The sequence below is a fragment of the Eleutherodactylus coqui genome, chromosome 5 (assembly GCF_035609145.1).
Source record: "Eleutherodactylus coqui strain aEleCoq1 chromosome 5, aEleCoq1.hap1, whole genome shotgun sequence".
NCBI lineage: Eukaryota > Metazoa > Chordata > Amphibia > Anura > Eleutherodactylidae > Eleutherodactylus > Eleutherodactylus coqui.
The window spans coordinates 233,471,585-233,495,105 of record NC_089841.1 but is presented as its reverse complement, the minus strand read 5'-3'; the positions used below and the strand labels follow the sequence as shown (position 1 = coordinate 233,495,105).

At 44.1% G+C, this 23,521-nt stretch overlaps 2 protein-coding genes across 3 annotated transcripts in view; one reads left to right on the top strand and one right to left on the bottom strand.

The window, feature by feature from the left end:
• Positions 1-296, bottom strand: part of MLLT3 (MLLT3 super elongation complex subunit) — a 234,083-nt gene extending 233,787 nt beyond the window's left edge. For both annotated transcript variants that reach the window (XM_066604337.1, XM_066604336.1), the window contains exon 1: positions 188-296. The gene's annotated coding sequence lies outside the window, so the exon portion shown is untranslated. The remainder of the gene's footprint in view (positions 1-187) is intronic.
• FOCAD (focadhesin) overlaps positions 1-23,521 on the top strand; it is a 154,675-nt gene that overhangs the window by 3,147 nt on the left and 128,007 nt on the right. Inside the window, exons 2-6 of the mRNA XM_066604331.1 lie at positions 521-589; positions 3,144-3,218; positions 9,876-10,030; positions 14,793-14,888; positions 19,919-20,020. Coding sequence (XP_066460428.1) covers positions 533-589; positions 3,144-3,218; positions 9,876-10,030; positions 14,793-14,888; positions 19,919-20,020 — 485 coding nt within the window. The 5' untranslated portion in view covers positions 521-532. The remainder of the gene's footprint in view (positions 1-520; positions 590-3,143; positions 3,219-9,875; positions 10,031-14,792; positions 14,889-19,918; positions 20,021-23,521) is intronic.

Below are 23,521 nucleotides of genomic sequence, written 5' to 3'. Positions count from 1 at the left end.
GTTTTGCTTTATGGGGAAGCCCTCGTTAACCTGATTATGGGGAAGCCCTCGTTAACCAGAAGTCCAGTGACATCCGTCTTGGCTTGCAGTCAAACAAGACCCTCCTTTTCATTCCTCGCCCGAATAATCGCGCAGCAGATTTGTGCGCAGACAGCGCAATTGTACATATCGTCAGAAAACTACTCACAGCGAATACAATTCCTCATTGCTTCCAGCTCCTGCTGCTCGTTCTCAGCCGGAATATACCGGTCCGTTAAGGGCCTCCACCTCCACTGTGCGGCCAGCCGGCCAGCATTAACCCTTCTGTGGAAGTAATGGGAGGTATAAAGATAAGCACGTGTTTTGTCATCCTGCTGCCGTCCGTCACACCCAGAACACTTTTCAGCTATTTTTGTAACTCTGCAACCAAAAGAATGCAGAGGTCACAAACTTCTGTATCACCAAGATTCTGCACCAAGATTCTGCCTTTTCATCGTCTGGAGTGGAAAATAAAGTGTTGCCTTTTATTGTGTTATTTTAGTGATTGCACAAAATGTCAGAAGATTTGAAGAAAAGATTAGAATTTCCAAACTCACTTATTCAGGCCCAGGTAGGATTTTTGTATTATTTTAATTTGGTCGTAAAGGGGTCTCCAGGCAGCGCCCGCTGGGGTACGCCGGGGTCGGAGCAGAAGTCGCTGCCTCTGTGTAGTGTCCGTTGCTCGTAAATGCAGGCTGCTGTCTCATTGAAATCAATCAAAGGTACACCTGTAATTACAAGCGTTGACCACTACACAGGGATCAGAGCAGTGGCTTTCGCTCCGGCCTTGGTGTATCCCAGCACTGGCATTGAGCGCTGCCTGGAAAACCCCTTTAATTTATTATTGAATGATGTAAGGCAGATTTAGGTTAATGTGCTTTGACTGCCTGATGCTTTAATAATTCAGCCAGTTATTGCCTCGTATTCCATATGACGCCAGATCTTTAGTTGCAGAAACTGCTGCCTTCTGTCATGAGGCTGCATGAAAACCATTCCATTTTTCAGAAACAAGATTAAAGAGCCACTCGGTGATTTTTTTTCCCTCCCCATTCATTATGTAACTAGCCCACCAGTATATATAAGTTGGCTAGTATTACCATCTTTAGTTATTCCTTCTCAGGTGGGTCATGTGATTTCATTCTGACCACCTGAGACTTAGTTGGCTCTCAAAAAGTCAGTTTTTGAGTCTGTATAATATCTATGTTATGGACCCTAACAGACAAGCTCTTTAGTTGGGGGACACAAACTCCTTTCAAAGTTACTGCTGATGAACAGAGGCTCCTGCCACACAGTTATAATGAGGGAGACGATAGTTCAGCCTCCTGCTTGTAGACCTATGGTTTGTAGCTTATTTAGGTAAATATACAGACGGTAATAAAGGTGTAGAAGGTAATGATAATTAGTGTCCTCAGTAGACAGAGATGGTACAGGCCGTAGCAGCTCATCTGATGTGCTGATGCATCATGGGATTGATAGCACAGAATAGTGAAAAAGTAAACAGGGAGAAATCCAAACATCAAGATTATGCCTGTTAAGTATCAGAAAGGGGGCTGCACCGCATAGAAGTGACTGAAATATACATAGGAAACTTCCGGAGTGTGACAATCAGGTGAGGGGGGCAGGGCTGGAAAAATCTCCGGGGCCCATTTACCAATGTGCCTAGGAACTGAATACTGGTGTCTGACCACAGGACACAGGAAAGAGCCAAATGTATTTCTGGAGAGGTCTGCCTAGCATTATGCATCCCTGCTGTAAGTGCTTATTCACACGGGCGTATATCGGCCTGGTTTTCACATCCCGGCCGATATACGCTGCCCCTCTGATGCATTGGTTTACAATGCATCAGTACACAGGGGCGTATCTCCGCAGTGCAAAAGCGCCTGGTCGGGAGCTTGTATGTTGGCAGCTGCATTGACTCCTATGGGAGCCAATGACAGCTGCAGGAGGTGAGAGGGAGTTTAGCAATCACGTCCCCCTTCTCTTCTCCTCTCCGCCCCTTTCCGCTGTTTGCAATGGGCAGGGTGGAGCTAAGCCCCACCCCTGTCCCATCCCTCCCATTGCAAACAGCGGAAAGGGGTGGGAGCTCAGCTTACTAGCTCCCGTCCTGCCTTCTCCCTTTGCAGAAAGTCGGCAAGGGGGAAGGAAGGGCTGTCACCCCCGACCGGACGGCGTATACACCGCTCCGTGCATCACGCGGTAGCGTATATCAGTTGGCCATTGTCACGGCCAGCCGATATACGCTCATGTCAATAAGCCCTAAAGGTGTACATGCACGGTACAGCAATCCCGGCTGAACCTGCCAATTTTAGCAGGATTAATTGCTGATCCTCTCCCCTCCCCTAACAGCCGACGGCGATGGACAGAAGGATGTGGTGGGTAGGCAGGAGAATTAGGCATCACCTGATTGTTAGTTCATGTGTATGGCCATCTTGGTATTAGTTTCTATAGGATGGGCGGCCGGAGAGCACATAGTATAAACTCACAGTCTGTTAGATGCAAGGATACATTGTTAAAGGGAAATTGCCTCCAGTTTTTAGCACATTAAAGCAATAAGAGGGCCGCAGTATGGCAATATTTTCAACCCCGCATTTCTTATCAATGCTGATGAAACATACATGTAGAATTGGTATCTGAAAGTCTCCCATGCCGTATGGAAATGTAGCCGAGTGGGCCGATGGCGGGCCGGACCGACTCTCATAGCTGAAGTTCTTTTAAGCAAAGTCTACCCCTCCAGCCCCGTTAGGTGGATGTCATAGTGGGCCACTACTTGGTAACAAGGGACTAACGATGGCCAAAATGTATTGCTTTATTTAACTCTTATTTCCAACAATTAAAATAAATAAATGCAGATGTGACGTCGTGTTCTCACAGCGTCTGCAAACATCCGAAATAGTAAAATAGCTGAACACATGGAGATAGAACACAAATGTCAATAGCTGGGTGGACGTTGTTGTGTATTCAGGCCAAAGGAAACATTCTTATGAAATGAGTGAGTGCCATAGAGACTGCATGAAAAAAAGGGTGACCATATTGGATCTGGCGGATGGCGGCGTGTGAACGTGGCCTGATGGGGTTAATGTTTGTAGTGCTTTGCTCTGTCCTGATGCTGATCCTATCTCTTGCAGGCGGTTGCCCACTTGATTACTTCTGTACTGAAAGAAAACGCATCTTTTGGGATCATCAAACAGTCTTCAAATCAGGTAAATGTAATCCTACAAACTGCTCTACATCATTAATACTGACACCCTCATACAGAAAGAATCATTCAAACGAGCGAAAATGAAGGATATCGTTCAGTGTCATCAGAGCCAACGATCGAGCTACGAGCAATAAGTTGTTTGCCTTTGTTAATTGTTTACGCAGGCATGAGAATCCTCGGCGGCTCGTTCACTAATCATTTAGATGAAATACCAATCGTTGAGTAGCTCTCAGTCACTATGGCCTCCCTCACCCAGGCGTTGCAGTAAGCACTTGCCCGTGTTTTACTTACGTTGCAGCTGATGCCGGCTTCCAGTACTCCTCATCATTCACAAGAAGCGCTAACCGCCCAAAAATAGAACAGACATCGCATGAAAATCACGTTGCTGAAAAGCGCTGTGAGCGAGCGACTGTCTGAGCGGTCCACTGAAAACAATGGGAATGTGTGCAGGTTCTGTGTTCATCCCTCCGGGTCTCTTTAAATGCTTCCCATTCTTCCTTCTTTTAGGGATATTTAACAATTGTGTTTTGAGAATCTCATTTCGCAATATTTCCCAACCTTCTTGGACATTTCTGTCCTTAAGAACATCCAGCCATTGGATTCTTCCTACACTCTTTGTGAGTTCATTAAAATCTGCCTTTCTGAAGTCCAACCTTGAGGTCTGAGTCTTCTCAGGTTTTCTTCCCCTTTTTATCCCAAATCCAAGGATAGCATGATCGCTGCCTCCTAAGGTCCCAGCCACCCTTACCTCCTCAACCATTCCCTCCCTGTTGGTAAGAATTGGGTCCAAGATAGCAGATCCCCGTGTTTTCTCTTTTACCTTTTTGGAAGATAAAGTTGTCAGCAAGAGCGGATAAGAATTTGTTGGATCCATTACTTTTACCTGAGAGATTCCCAACAAATGTCTGGATGGGTAAAATCTCCCATAATCACTATGTCATGCATTTTTGAGAGCTTGGCCATCTGATGTAGAAAGAGTTCATCAATATCTTCTGCTTGTCCAGGCGGCCTATAGTAAATACCTACAATGGTGTCCTTTCTGTTCTCTCCTTGTATTCTTACCCAAACAGTTTCTGTCCTGTGAAGGCGCCCCGACAATAGCAATAAGAGGTGCTGCCATAGTGGTTTTGACGGGTGGAACTGTAATGTATTAACTTCAGAATAATGCCTTTACTGTCCCTTCCTGAGATGATAATTCAGAGATGACAGCTACAGCTGTACTTCCTATTTATCACTATTATCACTTCTTGCAAAAATGTCTACATCGGGAAAAACAGAAAAATGTTAATACCTCTAAGTAAAAGAAACCTCGGCAGTGAATGTTGGCTGCTGCTCTGACTTATGATTTATTAATGCATGGTAATTTATGTTTTGCTTGGAAATCCTTGAAGGCTTGCTGCAGTCGAGTTTAATATTACAGCCACCCAAGTTATACTCCTAGGAGTCCAAGGAACAGTAATCTGGGTGGTTGTATGCAGAAGTGGACCTTCTCTTTGGCATTTTCTTGTATCTACAATAATTAAGAATTAAGCAACGTTGCACTTACCGTAGTCTGGTCTTGCCGTTCTGTGTGCACAGCTCCTAGGCAGATTTATGTGTCTCCATGCTTACAGATTACAAACAAAACTTTGCATACTCTGATCCTGCAGTTATTTTTGTTCTTCACTTCTTGCTGCAGTGTTTCCGTGAAAATAAGACCCTGACTTATATTAATTTTTGGCCCCAAAAGAGGTGGTAGGTCTTATTTTCAGTGGACGTCTTATTATATTTACCTTATTTGCCAATCAATGCCACGGCTCAGCAAATTCATAAATCCCGCCTCCACAACGTGATGGCTGTGATTGGTTGTTCAACCGCTGCTTTGCTAATCAATGCAGCGTTCGAGAACCAGTCAGAGCCATCACTTCCTGGAGGTGGAATTTATGAACCCTATAACCAGGATGATCTTCGGTGGTTGGTCACCGATTGCAAGAAGTGCGTCGGAGCTCTGGAGAGCAGCAGGAGGGGCCTGGACTGAGCCTGCTAGGTAGTCATTCTTTTTTTCTTAATGTAATGCAGCTAGGGTTTATTTTTGAGGTAGCGCTTATACTTCAAGCTTTCCTGTAAATCCTAAACAATCAGGGTAGGGCTTATTTTCAGCCTAGGTTTTATTTTCGGGGAAGCAGAGTAACATGCATTTCAGTATGACTGCTGAATCGGACTACAGAGTCATAACTACCACATCCCTTATTTTACTGAGATTGTCCCATGTGCCAAACAAGAAGAATAGAGCTAATGCTAAAGGCCCCTTCAGACGGGAGTATTTTTGGTCTGTGTACACAGATCAATAATACCCTGTTTTTCCACACAGAACAATGGTCGAATGAAAAAAAAAAAGCTTCACATCTTATTCTCTTCCTTGGTCAAGTGAATAGGGGCTGTGAAAATTTGAAAGTATATGAATGGTATCTGTGTGCTGCCCGATGATTTTTTATTATTTTTTTTAACCATATCCTTTAACCCCCTGAGTGGTGCGCCCAGAAATTTTCCGGGACAATCTCCACTGCCCATAGCGATATAGCTTCCGGGCTATGTTTCACTATAGGAGCTGCAGAGCACAATGCCATAAGCTGTGGCAGTGTGCTCTGCCTGCACAGACCCACACAGAGCAGTGCAGGACTTTGAAAAACAGAAGCAGGAAGATAATGCCAATATGCCGGCAATCTCCAGCTTCTATTTTCAAAGTCCTGCACTGCTTTGTTTACAGATTGCCATAGAGACCATTGGCTGGTCAGAAGCCAGCCGATGGTCTCTGTGGCAGGGAAAGCTGGTGCTTGGCTGTCAGAGGATAGCCAGGCACCAGCTCTACACAGCAGAGAATGGGGAATGAAGAAAACCTCCGATCTCTGCTGTGTCTATAAGACCACAGCATGTAAAGGGCTGACAGAGGGAGGGGGCTCCCTCTGTCAGAGGATAGCCGGGCAACAGCTCTAACACAAGAGAATGGAGAAAACCTCCAATCTCTGCTGTGTTAACCCTTTAAATGCTGCAGTCTATGGACCACTGGCATAATCGTAATGGCCTGTAGAATTACTTTAATACATTATTTATACCGCTCAGAGAATGCAGTGAAAAATAAAAAACATGCCAGAATTACAGATTTTGGTAATCTTGACACTAGAAAAAATTGAATAAAAAAGCAATCAAAATTTTACATGTTCCAAAAAATTAGATAAATGAAGACTGGAGTTCATCCTACAAAAAACAAGGCCTTCTAGGACTCTGGCAATGGAAAAATAAAATTAATACGGCTCTTGGAATGTGGCGACACAAAACCAAACCTTTAAGAAAAAATAATGTTTTAAATGTACAAAAATAGCAAAACATAAAAAAACTGTATAAACTTGGTATCGCCGGAATCGTGCTGACTGAGGGAATAATGATATCACACTATTTATTCTGCATGATGAACGCCGTAAAAATGAAATCCAAAAAACAAATGGCAGAATTTCTTTCTTTTTCCCTAATCTCCCTACAAATTGTTTCACAAAAGTTATGCAATACATTATATATACCAAAAAATGATGCCATCAAAAAGTACAACTTCTCCAGCAAAAACCAAGCCCTCATATGGCCTGGTCAATGGGAAAATGAAAAGGTTATGGCTCTTGGAACGCGACTGGAAAATTAGTTGAAATTAAATGATTGGCTCATTTAAAAAACCTGCCCTGATGGGCACGACAGAGGAGTAGGAAACCCGCCACTCAAGGGCTTAAAAGGATTGTGTCACCAGGTTCATAAAGTTTGACTCTGAGCTGGGCTGCTCTAACCTCTCCTCACCGGCAGCATGCAGAGTGACAGCTCTCTCCAAAGGGGAGCATGATGCAGACAGGGAAAAGCCAGCATGGCCCGCCTCCGTGACTCAGAGCTTAGCTCCAAGTCAAACTTCATGAACCTAGTGTCAGAATCCCTTTAACTAGCACTATAGTGTAATAATGCTAGATACCTCCGCCAACATCTGGGAGATAACTACAGTTTCCCTGAATATAAGACAGGATCGTATATTAATTTTTGCTGCAAAATATTTTACCTTTTTACATGTATAGCTGCCTGGACACTTTATAAATAGACTTTTTAAATTACTATAACTAGGGCTTATTTTTGGAATAGATTTCAAGCATCCCCAAAAATCTGTAGAATCAAGCTGCATTCTCCAAAATCCAGAAAAATCATACTAGGGCTTATTTTTGGGGAACAGGTACTGCGATCGCATCCGGCCCATAAAGTCTTCTCTTCCAATATGAGGAAACTATAATTTTGTATTCAAGTTACACCTCTGGACCATGTCTCTGTTTCTTGATCCCCTGTAAGGTTTTGGTTAAGAAGGATTCTATACAAATGTTAATTGACGGCAATTGCTACTGGGGTAAAGATAAAACATTGCTGCCCCTTCTGGTTTTGGGATTGGTACAAAGTAATGTAATCCTAAATTATTGAATGTGTTCTTTACAAAGAATTGTATTTCGGGGGAAAATTTTCAGATGTGAGTAACTTTTAAGATTTTTGAATGGTGTGAGGCGTGTGGCCCTGGCGTGTGTGGCCCTGGCGTGTGTGGCCCTGGCGCATGTAGGACATTGCTTTCTCTCCTTTCTGGTGCAGGATTTTAGAAATCTGGACTGAAAATATTGTTGTAAGAACAGAGCAGAAATAGCATGAGTAATGTGACGACAAGACTAGAGAAAATCACCAGTGTCTTTCTCTCTGACGATCAAATATGAGCTTCTCTTCCAGATACAGAAGGCGGCATTAACTGTATAAGACTTGCACAATGCTTATGAACCCGGATTAATTTGTGCTCACGAATCTACTTATTTTCAGCCAAACACAACATACAGGACAGTTAGGGCCTTGTATCTTTTGTATGGCTGCACCATAGTGCACAGCGGTGCGCTGGTCATTTATGCCGTGCTCTGAGTGTTCAGTCATGTCAGTGCAGCCTGGATGTTTCTCATCTGGTTGTGACATATTAACCCCTTAAGGACCAAACACAGTAGATTTACAGCTTGGTCCTGGGCTTTAAACCCAGCCGATAATAAAAATACGGTGGGGGTTTAAAGCCACTGCTTCTGTTATCAATCGGAAGCATGTCGGGTTGTTAGCTGTTAGTCACAGCTGATAACCCGGAGGAGAGGGCAGGAGGGGTTTTTAACCCTTTCTGCCTCCTCCTTTCTTAAGTGCACAGTGCTCGATGAGTGCTATGTGCTAAAAAGGGGAAGTATGATTTCCACTACACGAGCTGGTAGTCATGTGACCACTGGGATTCCCTGGCACAGCAAAGCTGCAGGGTCGTAGCAGACCCTGATCAGCTCTGTCAGTGACTATTGTCAATACAGGGGATGTTTTCTCCTGTAACTCAGGCTCCTATGGATGCCCCAGCTATAGTGGGAAAGCGTCAAATTAAAAAACAAACATGTGAATGTCCCACAGATGTCTTATATGACGTCATGGGGGACATAGATAGTAAAAAACATAATTACATACATAAGTAAAAAAAAAAATTAAAAAAAATTACAGAATAAAATAAAAATATATACATAAAAAAGAAAATAACACAAAGCTGACACTAACCAAAACCGTCGCTGTATGTGCCCTGTAATCCAATAAAATACATATTATATATCAAACCGTCTGAAACAAAATGAGGAACTCGTACCTTTACTTGATTTTAGTGTAAATAGACTAATTAAAAAAAAACAAAACTATAAATGTTGAAAAAAAAAATCCTTTTTTTTTTTTTGCTTTTCATCCCTAATAGAACTAAAAAACAGGAAGGAAAAGTCAGTGAAAAAGATATTACAAAAATAGCCCTGTATGTCATGGGGGGGGGGGGGGGGGGGGGGGAACGCAGCAAAAATAATTTTGGTAGCTGAAAGAAAAAAAATAGGGCAGTTAAACCAACACATGTGTAAAATCCCTAGCCTGATCCTTAAGGGGTTAAAAAATGGTTGTAAGGCCTTAATGCCCAGAAAATCTGTTTGTTTGCTTTGTTTTTTTTAAGATCGCTCTGAACAGTGTTTGGACATTAACACGCCTTCCACATGGCACGATTCTCCCTTGCACGAGCGAACGAGCTGGTGACGTCCTCACGCGCTCCTGCAGCCTGTTTGGGTGGGCAAATTCATCGTTGACCTGTTCAACAAGAATCCTTTACTTCCCATTCAGTGTTCACGTTTTGTACACTGAACGAGAGGCGACCGAACGACAAGTGAACGAGCTAACAATGACTTGTGGTCCTGCAGAAACTGAACGAGAAGTGAATGATGGATTCTTGCTCATTGTTCAGTCATTGGCTCACGTTTAGGCCGGCTGTCCACGGGCCGTGCCATATACCGCAGCGATTTTCCTCACAATGAAAATCATTATGATGGGGTATTTCCCTATCCAGTAGTAAATATCACTGCAATATCGAAATGTAATGATGGGGACCGACAGCAAGACACTTATTACTGCAAAAGCACACCGCCTAAAAAAAATATTAGAAATATCTTTAAAATCATCATTTACCCCAATACACACGCCTTTTCTTTTAATATAAAGGGGTTGCCTGGGTTGACATTGGTGCGTGAATGAAAAAGATTATTGTGGCCATGTACTTAATGAGTATAATACCTTCTTGCAGACTCCGTCCTTAAATATCCTGTGGGAGAAGTGCTGCTGTGACACCGCTGTAGTGCGGACGGCTTGTTGTGACGCCTTGGTGACCTTAGTAGAACAGAAGCAAGCAGATCTCACCTATGTCCTCAATGGTGTTCTGAACCTCATCCCCTCTGCCAGGTTGGTATCCAGTTGTTAACCTCTTTCATCTCATTGGGATCTCAGTTGTTAACCTCTTTCATGTCATTGGGATCTCCGTTGTTAACCTCTTTCATGTCATTGGGATCTCCGTTGTTAACCTCTTTCATGTCATTGGGATCTCTGTTGTTAACCTCTTTCATGTCATTGGGATCTCTGTTGTTAACCTCTTTCATGTCATTGGGATCTCCGTTGTTAACCTCTTTCATGTCATTGGGATCTCCGTTGTTAACCTCTTTCATGTCATTGGGATCTCAGTTGTTAACCTCTTTCATGTCATTGGGATCTCTGTTGTTCTGATATTAGAATTCCTGCTTACACATGACATATAGTAATGATTTAGAGATGGGTTTTGTGGGGTTTTTTGTTTTTGTGGCAATTTTGTTAGGAAAGAAAATGATTGTTAGAATTTTTTATTGTAGTTCTCATTTGCAGTACATTTGGGTGGTGTCACATCCTCATCGGAAAGTCCGGTCAGAGGCTTCATTTCAGATCCGGAACAAAACGCCAGAAGAAACAGCGCTGCTAACAGGAACTTTTCCTTCTGGCTAAAAGCCCAGCAGCTGAGCGGAAAGCGAACGGACCCCATTGTGGTCACTGGGGTCTGTTTGGCGCTGTGTGGTTCTGTCATAGGATGAAACCATTCTGCCAGGGGATTCCCCTTCCCTGCTCCCCGAACGGAGCAGGAAACGGGAACCCCCGACGCAGATATAAGGGACAACAGATGGGTAAGCGTCTACAGGAGCTCTGATGTCACTGCTACGAGCATTGGTGCTCATGCAGAGCATTTACATTGATAGATTTCACCACTAGATTGCGGGCTTCTCGCTCAGTGCTTCCCTTCTATATGAAGTGGGGAGCGTTTACATGGAACAATAAATCTGTAATCCATCTGTTGAAAAGTCTGCTTAAAAGCCTGTGAACGAAAGTAAGCGATTTCTGTGCATTGACACTGCACGATTATTGCTCAAATTTGTTTGTTTGAATGAATTTTGAGCCGCTAATCGTCTTGAGTAAATAGCCCGTTACTCTATTTAAATGTCAACCATTAACCCTTTCCAATCCACTGTCTGACGTCTAAAGGCATTATGATTTAAGGCTGCACAGCTCCGATGTTGGAAGACAGCCGTCTGGGTTCTCTTACTGTATATTGCCAGCCTCTCTGCTGTCGGAGCCTATCCAACGTGTCTCCTCATGCAGTACTGGCTTTAACCAGCAGATAGCAACAACAAAAAAAAGTAAGCCCCCTAGGAAAACCAGAATACCAATTGGATTGGAAAGGGTTAATAACACCATTAGAAGTGATGGCTGGATCTAAAGCCATGGACATTATATGACATTTCTAGTACTTTAATGGATTGTACAGGATTAGAAAAGAAGACTGAAAAAAGTGCCACGTTGGTCCACAGGCTGTGTGTGGTATTGCAGTTCGGCTCTATTTATAGGTGTGAACGGATATGACTCTGTTTCTGATAGAGAACAATAGAGAATAGCCATGTTTTTCTTATCCTGTACAACCTTGTTCAGTATTCAGCCTTAACCCCATTAAGCCCCTTGCCCTGTCCTAACCAGAGTAGCAGATAAAATACACGTTACACTGAATCTTTCCCCATAAACCTACCGTATATATTAATCTGCTCAGCCCCTCTTGCTGTAGAACATACCACTTGCAGTTTGGATAGCGTGTTCCAGCTGACCTATTGCCTTTAAATAAAAGTGGATTGCTTTGTTTTTACTGCTATAGTGATACAGTGGGGAAAAAAGTATTTAGTCAGATACCAATTGCACAAGTTCTCCTACTTAAAAAATGAGAGGTCTGTAATTGACATCATAGGTGGACCTCAACTATGAGAGACAGCATGAGAAAACCCATCCAGAAAATCACAGTGTCTGATTTTTAATGAATTTATTTGCAAATTATTGTGGAAAATAAGTATTTGGTCAATAACAAAAGTTCATCTCAATACTTTGTTATATATCCTTTATTGACAATGACAGAGGTCAAACATTTTCTGTAAGTCCTCACAAGGTTGGCACATACTGTTGCTGGTATGTTGGCCCAATCCTCCATGCAGATCTCCTCAAGAGCAGTGATGTTTTAGGGCTGTCGTCTGGCAACACGGACTTTCAACTCCCTCCAAAGGTTTTTTTTATAGAGTTGAGATCTGGAGACTGGCTAGGTCACTCCAGGACCTTGAAATGCTTCTTACGAAGCCACTCCTTCATTGCCCTGGCGGTGTGCTTGGGATTATTGTCATGCTGACAGACCCAGCCACGTTTCATCTTCCCTTGCTGATGGAAGGAGGTTTGCACTCAAAATCTCACGATACATGGCCCCATTCATTCTTTCATGTATACGGATCAGTTGTCCTGGTAACAGCCCCAAAGCATGATGTTGGCACCCCAATGCTTCACAGTAGGTATGGTGTTCTTTGGATGCAACTCAATATTCTTTCTCCTCCAAACACGACGAGTTGTGTTTCTGCCAAACAACTCTACTTTGGTTTCATCTGACCATATGACATTCTCCCAATACTCTTCTGGATCATCCAAACTTCAGTTGGCCCCGGACATGTACTGGCTTAAGCAGGGGGACACGTCTGGCACTGCAGGATCTGAGTCCCTGGTGGCGTAGTGTGTTACTGATGGTAGCCTTTGTTACGTTGGTCCCAGCTCTCTGCAGGTCATTCACTAGGTTCCCCTGTGTGGTTCTGGGATTTTTGCTCACAGTTCTTGTGATCATTTTGATCCCACGGGGTGAGATCTTGTGTGGAGCCCCAGATCGAGGGAGATTATCAGTGGTCTTGTATCTCTTCCATTTTCTAATTATTGCTCCCACAGTTGATTTCTTCACACCAAGCTGCTTGCCTATTGCAGATTCAGTCTTCCCAGTCTGGTGCAGGGCTACAATTTTGTTTCTGGTGCCCTTCGACAGCTCTTTGGTCTTCACCATAGTGGAGTTTGGAGTGTGACTGCTTGAGGTTGTGGACAGGTGTCTTTTATACTGATAACAAGTTCAAACAGGTGCCATTACTGCAGGTAATGAGTGGAGGACAGAGGAGCCTCTTAAAGAAGTAGTTACAGGTCTGTGAGACCCAGAAATCTTGCTTGTTTGCAGGTGACCAAATACTTATTTTCCACAATAATTTGAAAATAAATTAGTTAAAAATCAGACAATGTGATTTTCTGGATGTGTTTTCTCATGTTGTCTCTCATAGTTGAGGTCTACCTATGATGTCAATTACAGGCCTCTCTCATCTTTTTAAGTGGGAGAACTTGTACAATTGGTATCTGACTAAATACTTTTTTCCCCCACTGTATATCACATGTATAAATTTGTGTGAATCTATCTTGAGCTGCTATCGTGTTTCCCCAAAAATGAGATCCTGTCATATATTAGTTTTTGCCCCAAAAGAGGCACTAGGTCTTATTTTCAGGGTGTGTCTTATTATACTTACCGAGAAGCAGCGGTCTGTGTCCTCCTGTTGGTCTACGGAGCTCCGACGCGCTTTCCTGCAGTCCTTGGACACCGACAGATTGCTTCCTGGTTCCAGGATTCATAAATCCTGCCTCCACAACGTGACGGCTGTGAATTGGCTCTTCGTGCGCTGCATTGATTGGCTGAGCAGCACAAAAAGAAACAATCAATGCAGCGCACGAAGAGCCAGTTCACAGCCATTGTGTTGCGAAGGCAGGTTTTTTATGAATTGGCTGAGTGACGTTTGTCTCTGCATCTCTATAGGCGATAGCGTTGTCTGCTGTGGAGTGAGGAAAAGCCGCAGCTGGAGATGCAGAGACGTCGCTGAGATGAACGCCGCTCATCCAATTTAAAGATCCTTTCTCCACAACTCGATGGCTGTTGATTCGTTCTTAGAGTGCTGCTCAGCCAATCAATGCAGTGCTCAATGAACCAATCACAGCCATCGCATTGTTTCATTAAGCTGCATTAATTGGCTTGCCGCGCTCGAGATTCAATCACAGCCATCGCTTCCTGGAGGCGAGATTTCTGAATCACAAAACCAGGAAGGGATCTTCTGTTGGCGACTAAGAGCTGCTAGCGCACTGGAGCTCCAGAGACTGCGGCTGCTAGGTAATTTTTTTTTTAATGTAATTCAGCTAGGGCTTATTTTCATGGTAGGGCTTATATTCCAAGCTCCCCAAAAACCCTGAAAAATCAGGGTCAGACTTATTTTCAGGGAAACATGGTTGGAACAGCTGAAGAGTAACAAGCAGAAACAAATGTGCACAATGCTCAGGTGATCACTTCAGCCCCTCTAAATCAACGATCAGAGGGTCACAACACCCAGACTCCTCCCACTGATCAAAACTTTTAATGTGTTTCTATGACATGTCAAAACAATAACGCCAAAGTAATACATTTTCATTTATCATATGCTATTATATGAAAAACAATGAAGTAGTGTCATGTGTTTGCCCCTGGAGTACTGGGGATACTGAGGGTTGTAGACTAGATTAAAATGAATTCTGAAGATGCATGGGGAAAAATTTATGAAACTGTCTAAAACAGAAACAACCATTCCCAGCTCAGCTTTCATTCCTCATAGTGCTCTTGAAAAATGAAAGCTGCTCTGTGATTGGTTGCAATGGGCAGCAAAGTCTTTCTTTTAGACAGTTTTCATAAATCAGCTCCATAGTATTTCATTCACAGTTGATGTGTTACATTATTTTACAGTGTGATATGTAATTGTATATTTTATTTGTTCTTGTTTTGCGTTTTCTTTAGTAATTTGCAGGGATTGGTCACGTGTGTCTGGCGATTACTTCAGATAGAAGCCCAGAATACAGAAAAAGATGCTTACAAAAGTACTTATAAGATTTGGTAAGACTTCATGCATCCATGATCACTTATGGATAGTTCACAATTAGAGATGAGTGAACGTACTCGTTTAGGACAATTACTCGATCGAGCATTGCTTTTTTCGAGTAACTGCCTAATCGGGCGAAAAGATTCGGGGGGGGGGGATTGCGCGGGGGAGTGGGGGGGGGGGAGAGAGCGCACTCCCCCCTGTTCCCCACTGCTACCCCCCGCTCCACCCCGCCACCCCCCACCCCCTTGTGCCCCCCGAATCTTTTCGCCCGAGTAGGCAGTTACTCGAAAAAAGTGATGCTCGATCGAGTAATTGTCCTAAACGAGCACGATCGCTCATCTCTATTCATAATAATTACTTGATTTGCTCAGAATGCTTTGTACAGATATTTGCTCGTGGAGATCTTCTAAAGCAATGGCTCTTAGGAGTAATTCCTGTAGGGGGCATCTACACTATGGGTGCTTTTTACACGGGACAGTCTGTCGGGCAACAGATGCCGATGGGTCGTCCCAGGGATAACGTTCCCGTGCTTCTACACAGGAACGAGCATCACTAACTGAATGGAGGCGGAGCGGGGGGGGATTATTACAGTCCGCCTGCCTCCATTCACGGTAAGCAGGCAGTCGCTCATAAGTGAACGCATGCGGAAACCGAACAACAAACGAGAAGGGAATGATAATCGTACAAATTCTCACTGGATCGCGGGAATCCAAACGATAATTGTTCCGTGTAATAGCAGCATAAGTCCGTGCTGGGAAGACTCTAAACACCTCCGGTGTAGTGTCGCTCTTTTTCAAATATAAATTCGGTGTAGTCTGCTCTGAGGACATTGGAAGAATACATGCTATAAATATTATCCAGTTGTTCGCTTCCTCTGGGGTCTTGTGGAAGATGCTCCTGTCTGTGAACACATGGGACATCTCTAACGTGATCCAGCTTGTCTTGTTCCCCAGACGCCGTCTTCAGATGGATCCAGGCATCGGATCTCCTTCCTCTTCATCTTACATTGTTAGGCCTTCGTTGAAGGCAGTCCCGGACAGGCCTCCAGATCCACCAGATGTGTGGTCCGGCTGTGGATCCAGCTGTTCATTCAGCAATTTAGACTGGGACTTCCACTGTCCAAAGGATCCCACCTCTGGTGATGTCACTTTCGTGCTCATCTGATGTGCAGAATAGAAGGTTAGGGCACGCTTTTGGCTATGGCAACATGCGGTGCACTTCTGCCGGAACATTCGTTCGGTCTTTCGTTCATTCGCTCGTCCTGCCGCCAACCTCTCACTGCTCCTAGTGTTTGTAGCCAGTTCCATGTCCACCCAGAGGTCCTTCTGAGCCTTAGCCATGCAGGTCTACTGGTCTTCTGAAAGCCTAGTATGCTCACCTCTCCTGCCTCTTCCTAAAAAACTGTCTAAAATATCATCATATAGGGCTGATGACTACCAAATAAATACAAAAGTATAGAAATATACCACTAGACGGACAGGGGTATTGGTATGGACACAACCACTGAGCCTCTAGTCACAACCAAACAAGACTGAGGTGCAACACCATAGGTCAGTCAAAAATGACCATCAATGTTGTTGTTTGTGGGATGGAAAAATTCTTGTATTACCTTTTAAGTGTTCCCTATGTACTTTCTAGGGGTCCCCTCTGTTAACTGGATGTAACACAAGGGGGGAGCTCCCTACCTAGTTTTGTGTTATTTTAGGGTGCCCAAGCTTTTCTGTGATCCCTACAGAAGCTTCATTCATTTTCAAGAGTTCTATGCCGACCTACATAGTGAATAGGGGGTTTATATAGTGCCACAGCTGACCTAATACATTGCAGAAATATATAATGTTTCCAATGGCTTGGCAACATGGTCACATGCAGGCTATCGCTGGCGAATAAGGTGGCACAAAGCTGAAAGCCGGCACACAGACGGCTCCGGTTAGTGTACCTTCTTATCAGATGTGTACAAAGAGAACATGTATTCAACTGGAGAGTGAAATTGGCTAAAACGCCACTTCTGCCAGTGCTACCTCTTGAAGGTTATTACGTGTTTATCACAGCCTGAAACCACAATTAAATCACTTGGGCATTGTGCCCGTTTCTTCTGTAGAGAATGAAGGTAAAGTGAACCAGCGAGCGGCTCGCTGTGTCCTGCCGCCTACTGACCTTGAGCATGACGGCACACAAACATTTCTCCCATTTTGCAGCTCACATCTAGAAGTCCTGCTATTAATTTCTTCCGAGTCACTAATCTAGTGTAACCCCCGGCTCCCGTACTGTTTTATTGGAGGTTTCTTCTTCCCTCTCTTCCTGCGTGGAGCAGTCTAATTTCTCCTGGTGAAAAGCTTTAGCTTTCTGGACAAAGAGACGGGCCGGTCTACTAAATTACCCCCTATGCCATGCAGCTAAATGCTCGCTTTCTTTGTAGCTCCAGCCGAGTCATTGTAGGCTGATTTGGTCTGCTTAAAGTAGGCTGCCATTTTACTAAAAATGGCTTTTTCTCAATTGATTTGATTTTTTTCTTTTTATATTGCCGTTTTCAGACCATTGTAAGCCATGCATGGCCTCCATGTTCATTTATGAGCAAGTCCAAAAAGCCGCTGTTATTTGATATTTGTAGCTGATGGACTCAAGTGAAAGCAAAGTCTGCAGTGATTAAACTGAACTCGCTAAGACTAACTGATCTACTCATAATGCATTGATAATAAAAGCAAATAACTCATGGCCCTTATAGATAGAATGCAAATCTCATAATTCTTGTTTGCTCAAGCGAATGAGCTGGTGATTCTATCACCAGCTCATTCACACTTCCGCAGCCTGTTCAGGCTGCACAGTTCCCATTGAGAATCATGCAGTTCTCGCTCACTTATCGTTCCGTGTTTCACATTCCTGTGAACGATCAGTGTTTAAACTGCCCAACAAGTGAAGACCCGGCACTGATTTTTATACGGCTGCTTTTTTTTTTTTACCCCACAAAATTTTTTTAGCACATATGACCTATCCATACAGTAACTAGAATCATAGAATGGTAGCGTTGAAAGGGACCTCCAGGGTCATCGGGTCCAACCCCCTGCTCAGTGCGGGATCACTAAATCATCCCAGACAGATGTCTGTCCAGCCTTTGTTTGAACACTTCCATTGAAGGAGAACTCACCACCTCCTGTGGCAACCTGTTCCACTCGCTGATCCCCCTCACTGTCTAATATCTAATTTGTGTCTCCTCCCTTTCAGTTTCATCCCATTGCTTCTAGTTTTTCCTTGTGCAAATGAGAATCCCTCTGCACTGCTGCAGCCCTTCAGATATTTGTAGAAAGCTATTAAGTCTCCCCTCAGCTTTCTTTTTTGTAAGCTAAACATTCCCAGATCCTTTAACCGTTCCTCATAGGACATGGTTTGCAGACCGCTCACCATCTTGGTAACTCTTCCCTGAACTTGCTCCAGTTTGTCGATGTCTTTTGAAAAAAAAAAATTTGGAGTGCCCAGAACTGGACACATTATTTTAGATGAGGTCTGACAAGGGAAGAGTAGAGGAGAATAATTACCTCACGTGATCTAGACTCTATGCTTCTCTTAATACATCCCAGAATTGTGTTTGCCTTTTTGGCTGCTGCATCACATTGTTGACTCATGTTCAGTCTATGATCTACTAGTATACCCAAGTCTTTTTGCATGTGCTGCTGCTTAGCCCAATTCCTCCCATTCTGTATGTGCTTTTTTCATTTTTCTTGCCCAGATGTAGGACTTTGCATTTCTCCTTGTTAAATACCATTCTGTTAGTCACTGCCCACTGTTCAAGCTTGTCCAGATTTTTTTGAATACTCTCTCTCTTCCCTAGTGTTCGCTATCCCTTCTAGTTTTGCTTCGTCAGCAAACTTGATCAGTTTTCCCTCAATTCCCTCCTCCAGATCATTTACAAAAATATTGAACTAATTGGATCCCAGCCATAGGAGAGAGAAATTTAAGAGCGCTTCCTAGGTTTAGTAGGTTAAATGACAAAAAAAATGATGCAAATGACATGATTTGGGTGTGCTGTCACCTGGAATTGTTGTGTGACCTATGGGCAAAACTCCATATCCAGTATCACTGGAGTGAGACCCGTCTTTCTGGGACATGGTGAGCTTCAAGCCCAGTTGTCTTCCAAACAGGCTATCATTGTATCAGTTTTATAGAGTTGTCATCCTTTTATCGATATTCCTCTGTGGCGCTGCTTTGGTATCCCAAGGTGAATAATAATGGCCGGAGGACGATTGCAATAAAGGCATCTTCTTAGTTGAAATACTTGTATAATGAGCTCCAAATTAGAGACTTTGTTAGGTACAATGATTACACAGTGAATTACAAACATATATAGGGGAAAGGGACCAGAAGATACATAGCAATAAGGTAATACATAGAGGAGGAAGGAGGATGCAAACTTACAAATAGCAAAAGCAGAATCAGAATTATCTAAAACCATAAAAAACTTTCAATCTCATCATATTTTACAAAAAAATTAAATTTGCTTACTCTCCAAGTCTGTGGAACAATGCTGCAATACTCAGACCAGCCACTGTGAAAAGTAAGGCTGGGCTCACACAAATGGGTCGGATTTCGCATGTCGCTGACCCTGCGTACCTGCTTGAACTGTATTGCGGATGACAGCGGCGGCTTGCCAGGGGTCATGTACAGTACAGTTTTTTTAAAATTCTTTTTGTTTGTATTTCCCACGCCGTTACTTAGTGATGACGCAGTTACCTGCAGCCCATACACAATGTTAATTGCATATGGGTTGCAGGCTGGACGCCTCCATAGACTTCAGTGGAGGCTGTCTGCGCTGACTGCGGCAAAATAGAGTATGCTATGATTTTTCTTCTGCTCATGAGTTATCCACCCACCAATCAGATATTGATGGCTCATCCTGACAATCCATCAATCTTTTAAAAATCTGAATAAGCCCTTTAGATTTGTATTAAATTGTGCATTACAGCTGTAAATGCAATAACTGGCATATATGAATGCAAACAATATATGACATGGCAACAGTTTTACATGAAATGACATTTTTTTCTTTTAGGAACCCTCCACATCCGTTTATCAGCATGCTTGAAAACAGACCCAGCTGTTGGCCCGTCCTTCTGCAGCACTTCTCTGCTATGTGTCCGCAGTCTCCAGACTGGTAATAACAGCTAAAATAGTTGTCAGAAGTATTGAACATTTTGAAATCAGTTAGAAGCATTATGTTATGAACAACCCACAATAATTAGGGAAAAACAGTACTTGGAAAGGTAGTTTGTGGGCAAAATCGGAGCCCAACTCTGGTACTAGTGCATTATGTCGCCACCGGAAACAATGGGTGGAGACATGGGTTGTCCGACATGAGTGGCACAGTAGCTGTGATCAGCACCCTGTCAAATGCTTTGGTGGGCGGGGCTCCCGTGGACTGGCAGCCCGTGTTCTTTCCCCTCACCTGCAACCCTTAGTGGCCTCTGGTCTCTCATCACCGGCGGGCCACAAGGTCGGCTGTGGGGCACTACATCTGTGGTGGTCTCCTGAGGACTGGCAGCCCGTGTTCCGGGCCCCTCACCTGCAACCCTCAGTGGCCTCTGGTCTCTCATCACCGGTGGGGAGCTTTCACAAGGTCGGCTTGTGGGGTAGTACATCTCCGGTGGTCCACCCTCGACAGTGATTGACAAGCGGCATTACTGCAGTCAGTGTTAACTGCGCACAACTTCTCCGTGCACTCAGCAAGGTCGGCCTCTGGGGCTGTAGTTCTTCGGGGCTTCCCACTGGATGAGGAACTGACAAACGGCATCAGTGGGCTTAGTGTCACCCCGCAGAAGCTGTCCATGCAGCCGGTGGGGAGCTTCCTCACCCATGGAGGAGGAAGCAACATGCTTTGGCCACTGTACTGTTCTGTGTGTCCACCACAGGAGCTTAGGGGCGTTCCTTGGAGTTCCCTATCACTGAAACCGGCCAACCCATGTCTCCACCCATAGTTCCATTGGAGACATATTGCACTATTAGCCCCACCTCTTTTACGAACCTAGAAATTCAGGTCCCAGCTCAGAGAAGCTGAAGTGCTGCTTTTACTGCCCTTCTCCTTGCCGTTGTTTGACTGATGTCTATGCACAGTTAAGGCCCACTTACACACAACGTATTGTTCAAAATTAGTTAAAACAAACACATTTGCGCTATAATCGTTACATGTAAACGCGGGCAGTCGTGCACTGTTTGTTCTCTTGTCGTTTATGGATGGTTTTTAGCCGGCTCAAAAATAGTCATTGGGCAGTTCAAAATTAGTCCCATTTGAATGGGAATTGTTCAGTCTTTTGAATGGCTGAAGGCCTTGAGGAGGGGAGGGGGGTTGAGTGTTTGCCTTTCTAAAACAGTACATTCTTTACTCATGCCTGCTGAAGACTGGATTTTTTCACACTAATTAAAATCCTCCCAGCCAAACACACACTCACATAAACACACGCCCACCAGAGCAAACAACTAATACCAAGTTTACTTTCGCTAATGAAGGAAATAGAGAGGATTTCAGGCAATTATATTTTATGCAAAAAAGTCGTCAATTCATTTAGTCATTCAGCTGTTTTAGCGAAAATCATTGCTTGTAAAAGGGTCTTAACACAGATGTGGCGAGTAAGAGGTTTCAGAATACTGCTTTTGTTACTGAGTTCAATGTATGCACTGACCTCCCCCTGGTGGTGGCTGTAGGTAGTCAGAATTCTAGCATTTCATGCCATGCTAGTGCAGGGAATCTGGGCAGGAGAGATGGTATCTTACGGATTTAAATATTGTTTTCACAATACAGATGGTCCCCTACTTGCGAACATTCGACTTACGAATTTTGCTAGATACGAACTATCTGTCCTGCACAGTATGATGTAATGCTATGGCATTACATCATGCTGTGCAGGGAGCGGAGAGGCTTCTATCAAGCCTGATAGAAGCCTGTCCGGTCAGATCGCGGTTTCTAGGCAGCCGGGGGCCTTCTGAAATGCCCTAGGGCTGTCTATGCGGAGCGCCTATCAAGCCATGCGCTTGATGGGCACTCTGCATAGGCAGCCCTGGGGCCTTTCAGGAGGTCCCCAGCTGCCTAGCAACCACACAGCGTCCCGCGATCTCATCGTGGGACGCTGTACGGGCCCCCTGAACGTCGGGTGCAGGCTGTTTCTTACAGAGGGCACCCGGCGGCAGCAGTTCCGACGAGCTGCGCCGCTCTTCAAAATTGTTAACACTTTAAATTCGCTGGCTACCCTATTTTTCACTTTATAAGACGCACTTTTCTTCGTCCCAAAGTGGGGAGCAAGAGTCAGTGCATCCTATAAAGTGAATGTGCTAAAATACAAGCTTGCCGTCGGGATCAGGCGTTTGTTTGCACAATCACGAGTGTAACACGTGATCGTTCAAACTTAATCGCAGTTGCACAAACAAATGCGCAATCTCCTATTCCACAGTAGCTGGTGCATCCATAGGCGCCCCAGTTACAGGGTAAAAATATCCCCCTATAGGGACAATAGTCACTGGCAGAGCTGATCAGGGTCTACTAGGACCTTGCAGCTCTGCTATGGCAAGGAGCACCCGGCGGTCATGTGATTACTGAATTGAGTAGCAGAAGTAAACTTCCGCTTTCTTCCTTCACAATGAGCGCTATGCTAGCCTGCAGAGAGAAGACGAAAGCGGTTAAAAACCACTTCTGTCTTTTCTAGGTCCTCGGCTGTGTAACCGTGGCCGCGTTTCTTTGCTAATTTTCATTAGCGCTAATAATCTACTAGGTGCATTCTGTAAATACATTATTTTCTGCTCCAGTAGGTATGGGGATGTTTGTTTAGAATGAAATGTTCCCTCTGCACAACCCTGCATGCCTGGCTTTGTCACTATTGGCTTCATTCCCCTTGTCAGAGGTTTCACGTATGCAGCTCGCAGTGACAGCAGGAGTAGTGTACACAGCCGGCGGATATCAAGGAGGGGCTCTGAAAGCTACTGCCATGTTATTGTCACAAGCTGCCAAAATCAACTTCGCATAGATTGTACAAATTGGCACGCTCTACAAAGCCGGCTGAGAGCGGTCTATGAAATATTAGAACCGAGTAATGTTGGCTACTAAAAGGTTATATATCAATCAAGAGAGTTCTAAATTGCGCATATTTTTCTGATGTATTCCTTGGATGGTGCTGCGGATGGAAGGTGGGGCACAATACTTAGGTTGTCCGTAAATCCCCAGTACCACTTCCTATAACTAGGAGTTTCTTGAAGACAAGCACTTTTCTAACGGAAGGCATGGAATGATTGATCGGCTCTCGGTGTTGGGAAGCTACTTAATATTTTCATTTCAATGGCCACTACAGCGCAACACGGCACCCATTAAAATGAATGGAGTCGATGGATGAGCTGGGTATACCAGCGTGGGAGCGCCTCCTAGGCCAGTGTCACATGGGCGTAAGCGCATTACTGCAATGGTGGTTGTGTATTTGTGTGCGCATTTTACTGTACGGTTTGCATGCGCAAATCGTTTGCATTTGCACACACAAAAAAAATGCAACTTATTTGTTGAGATGGGCAATTAACCCCTTAAGGACCAGGATATTTTGGTCATAAAGGACGAGGTAATGGTTTTACTGCTCTATTTGTTTTCTTTCACCTACCAAAATTATTTCTGCAGCGTTTTTTT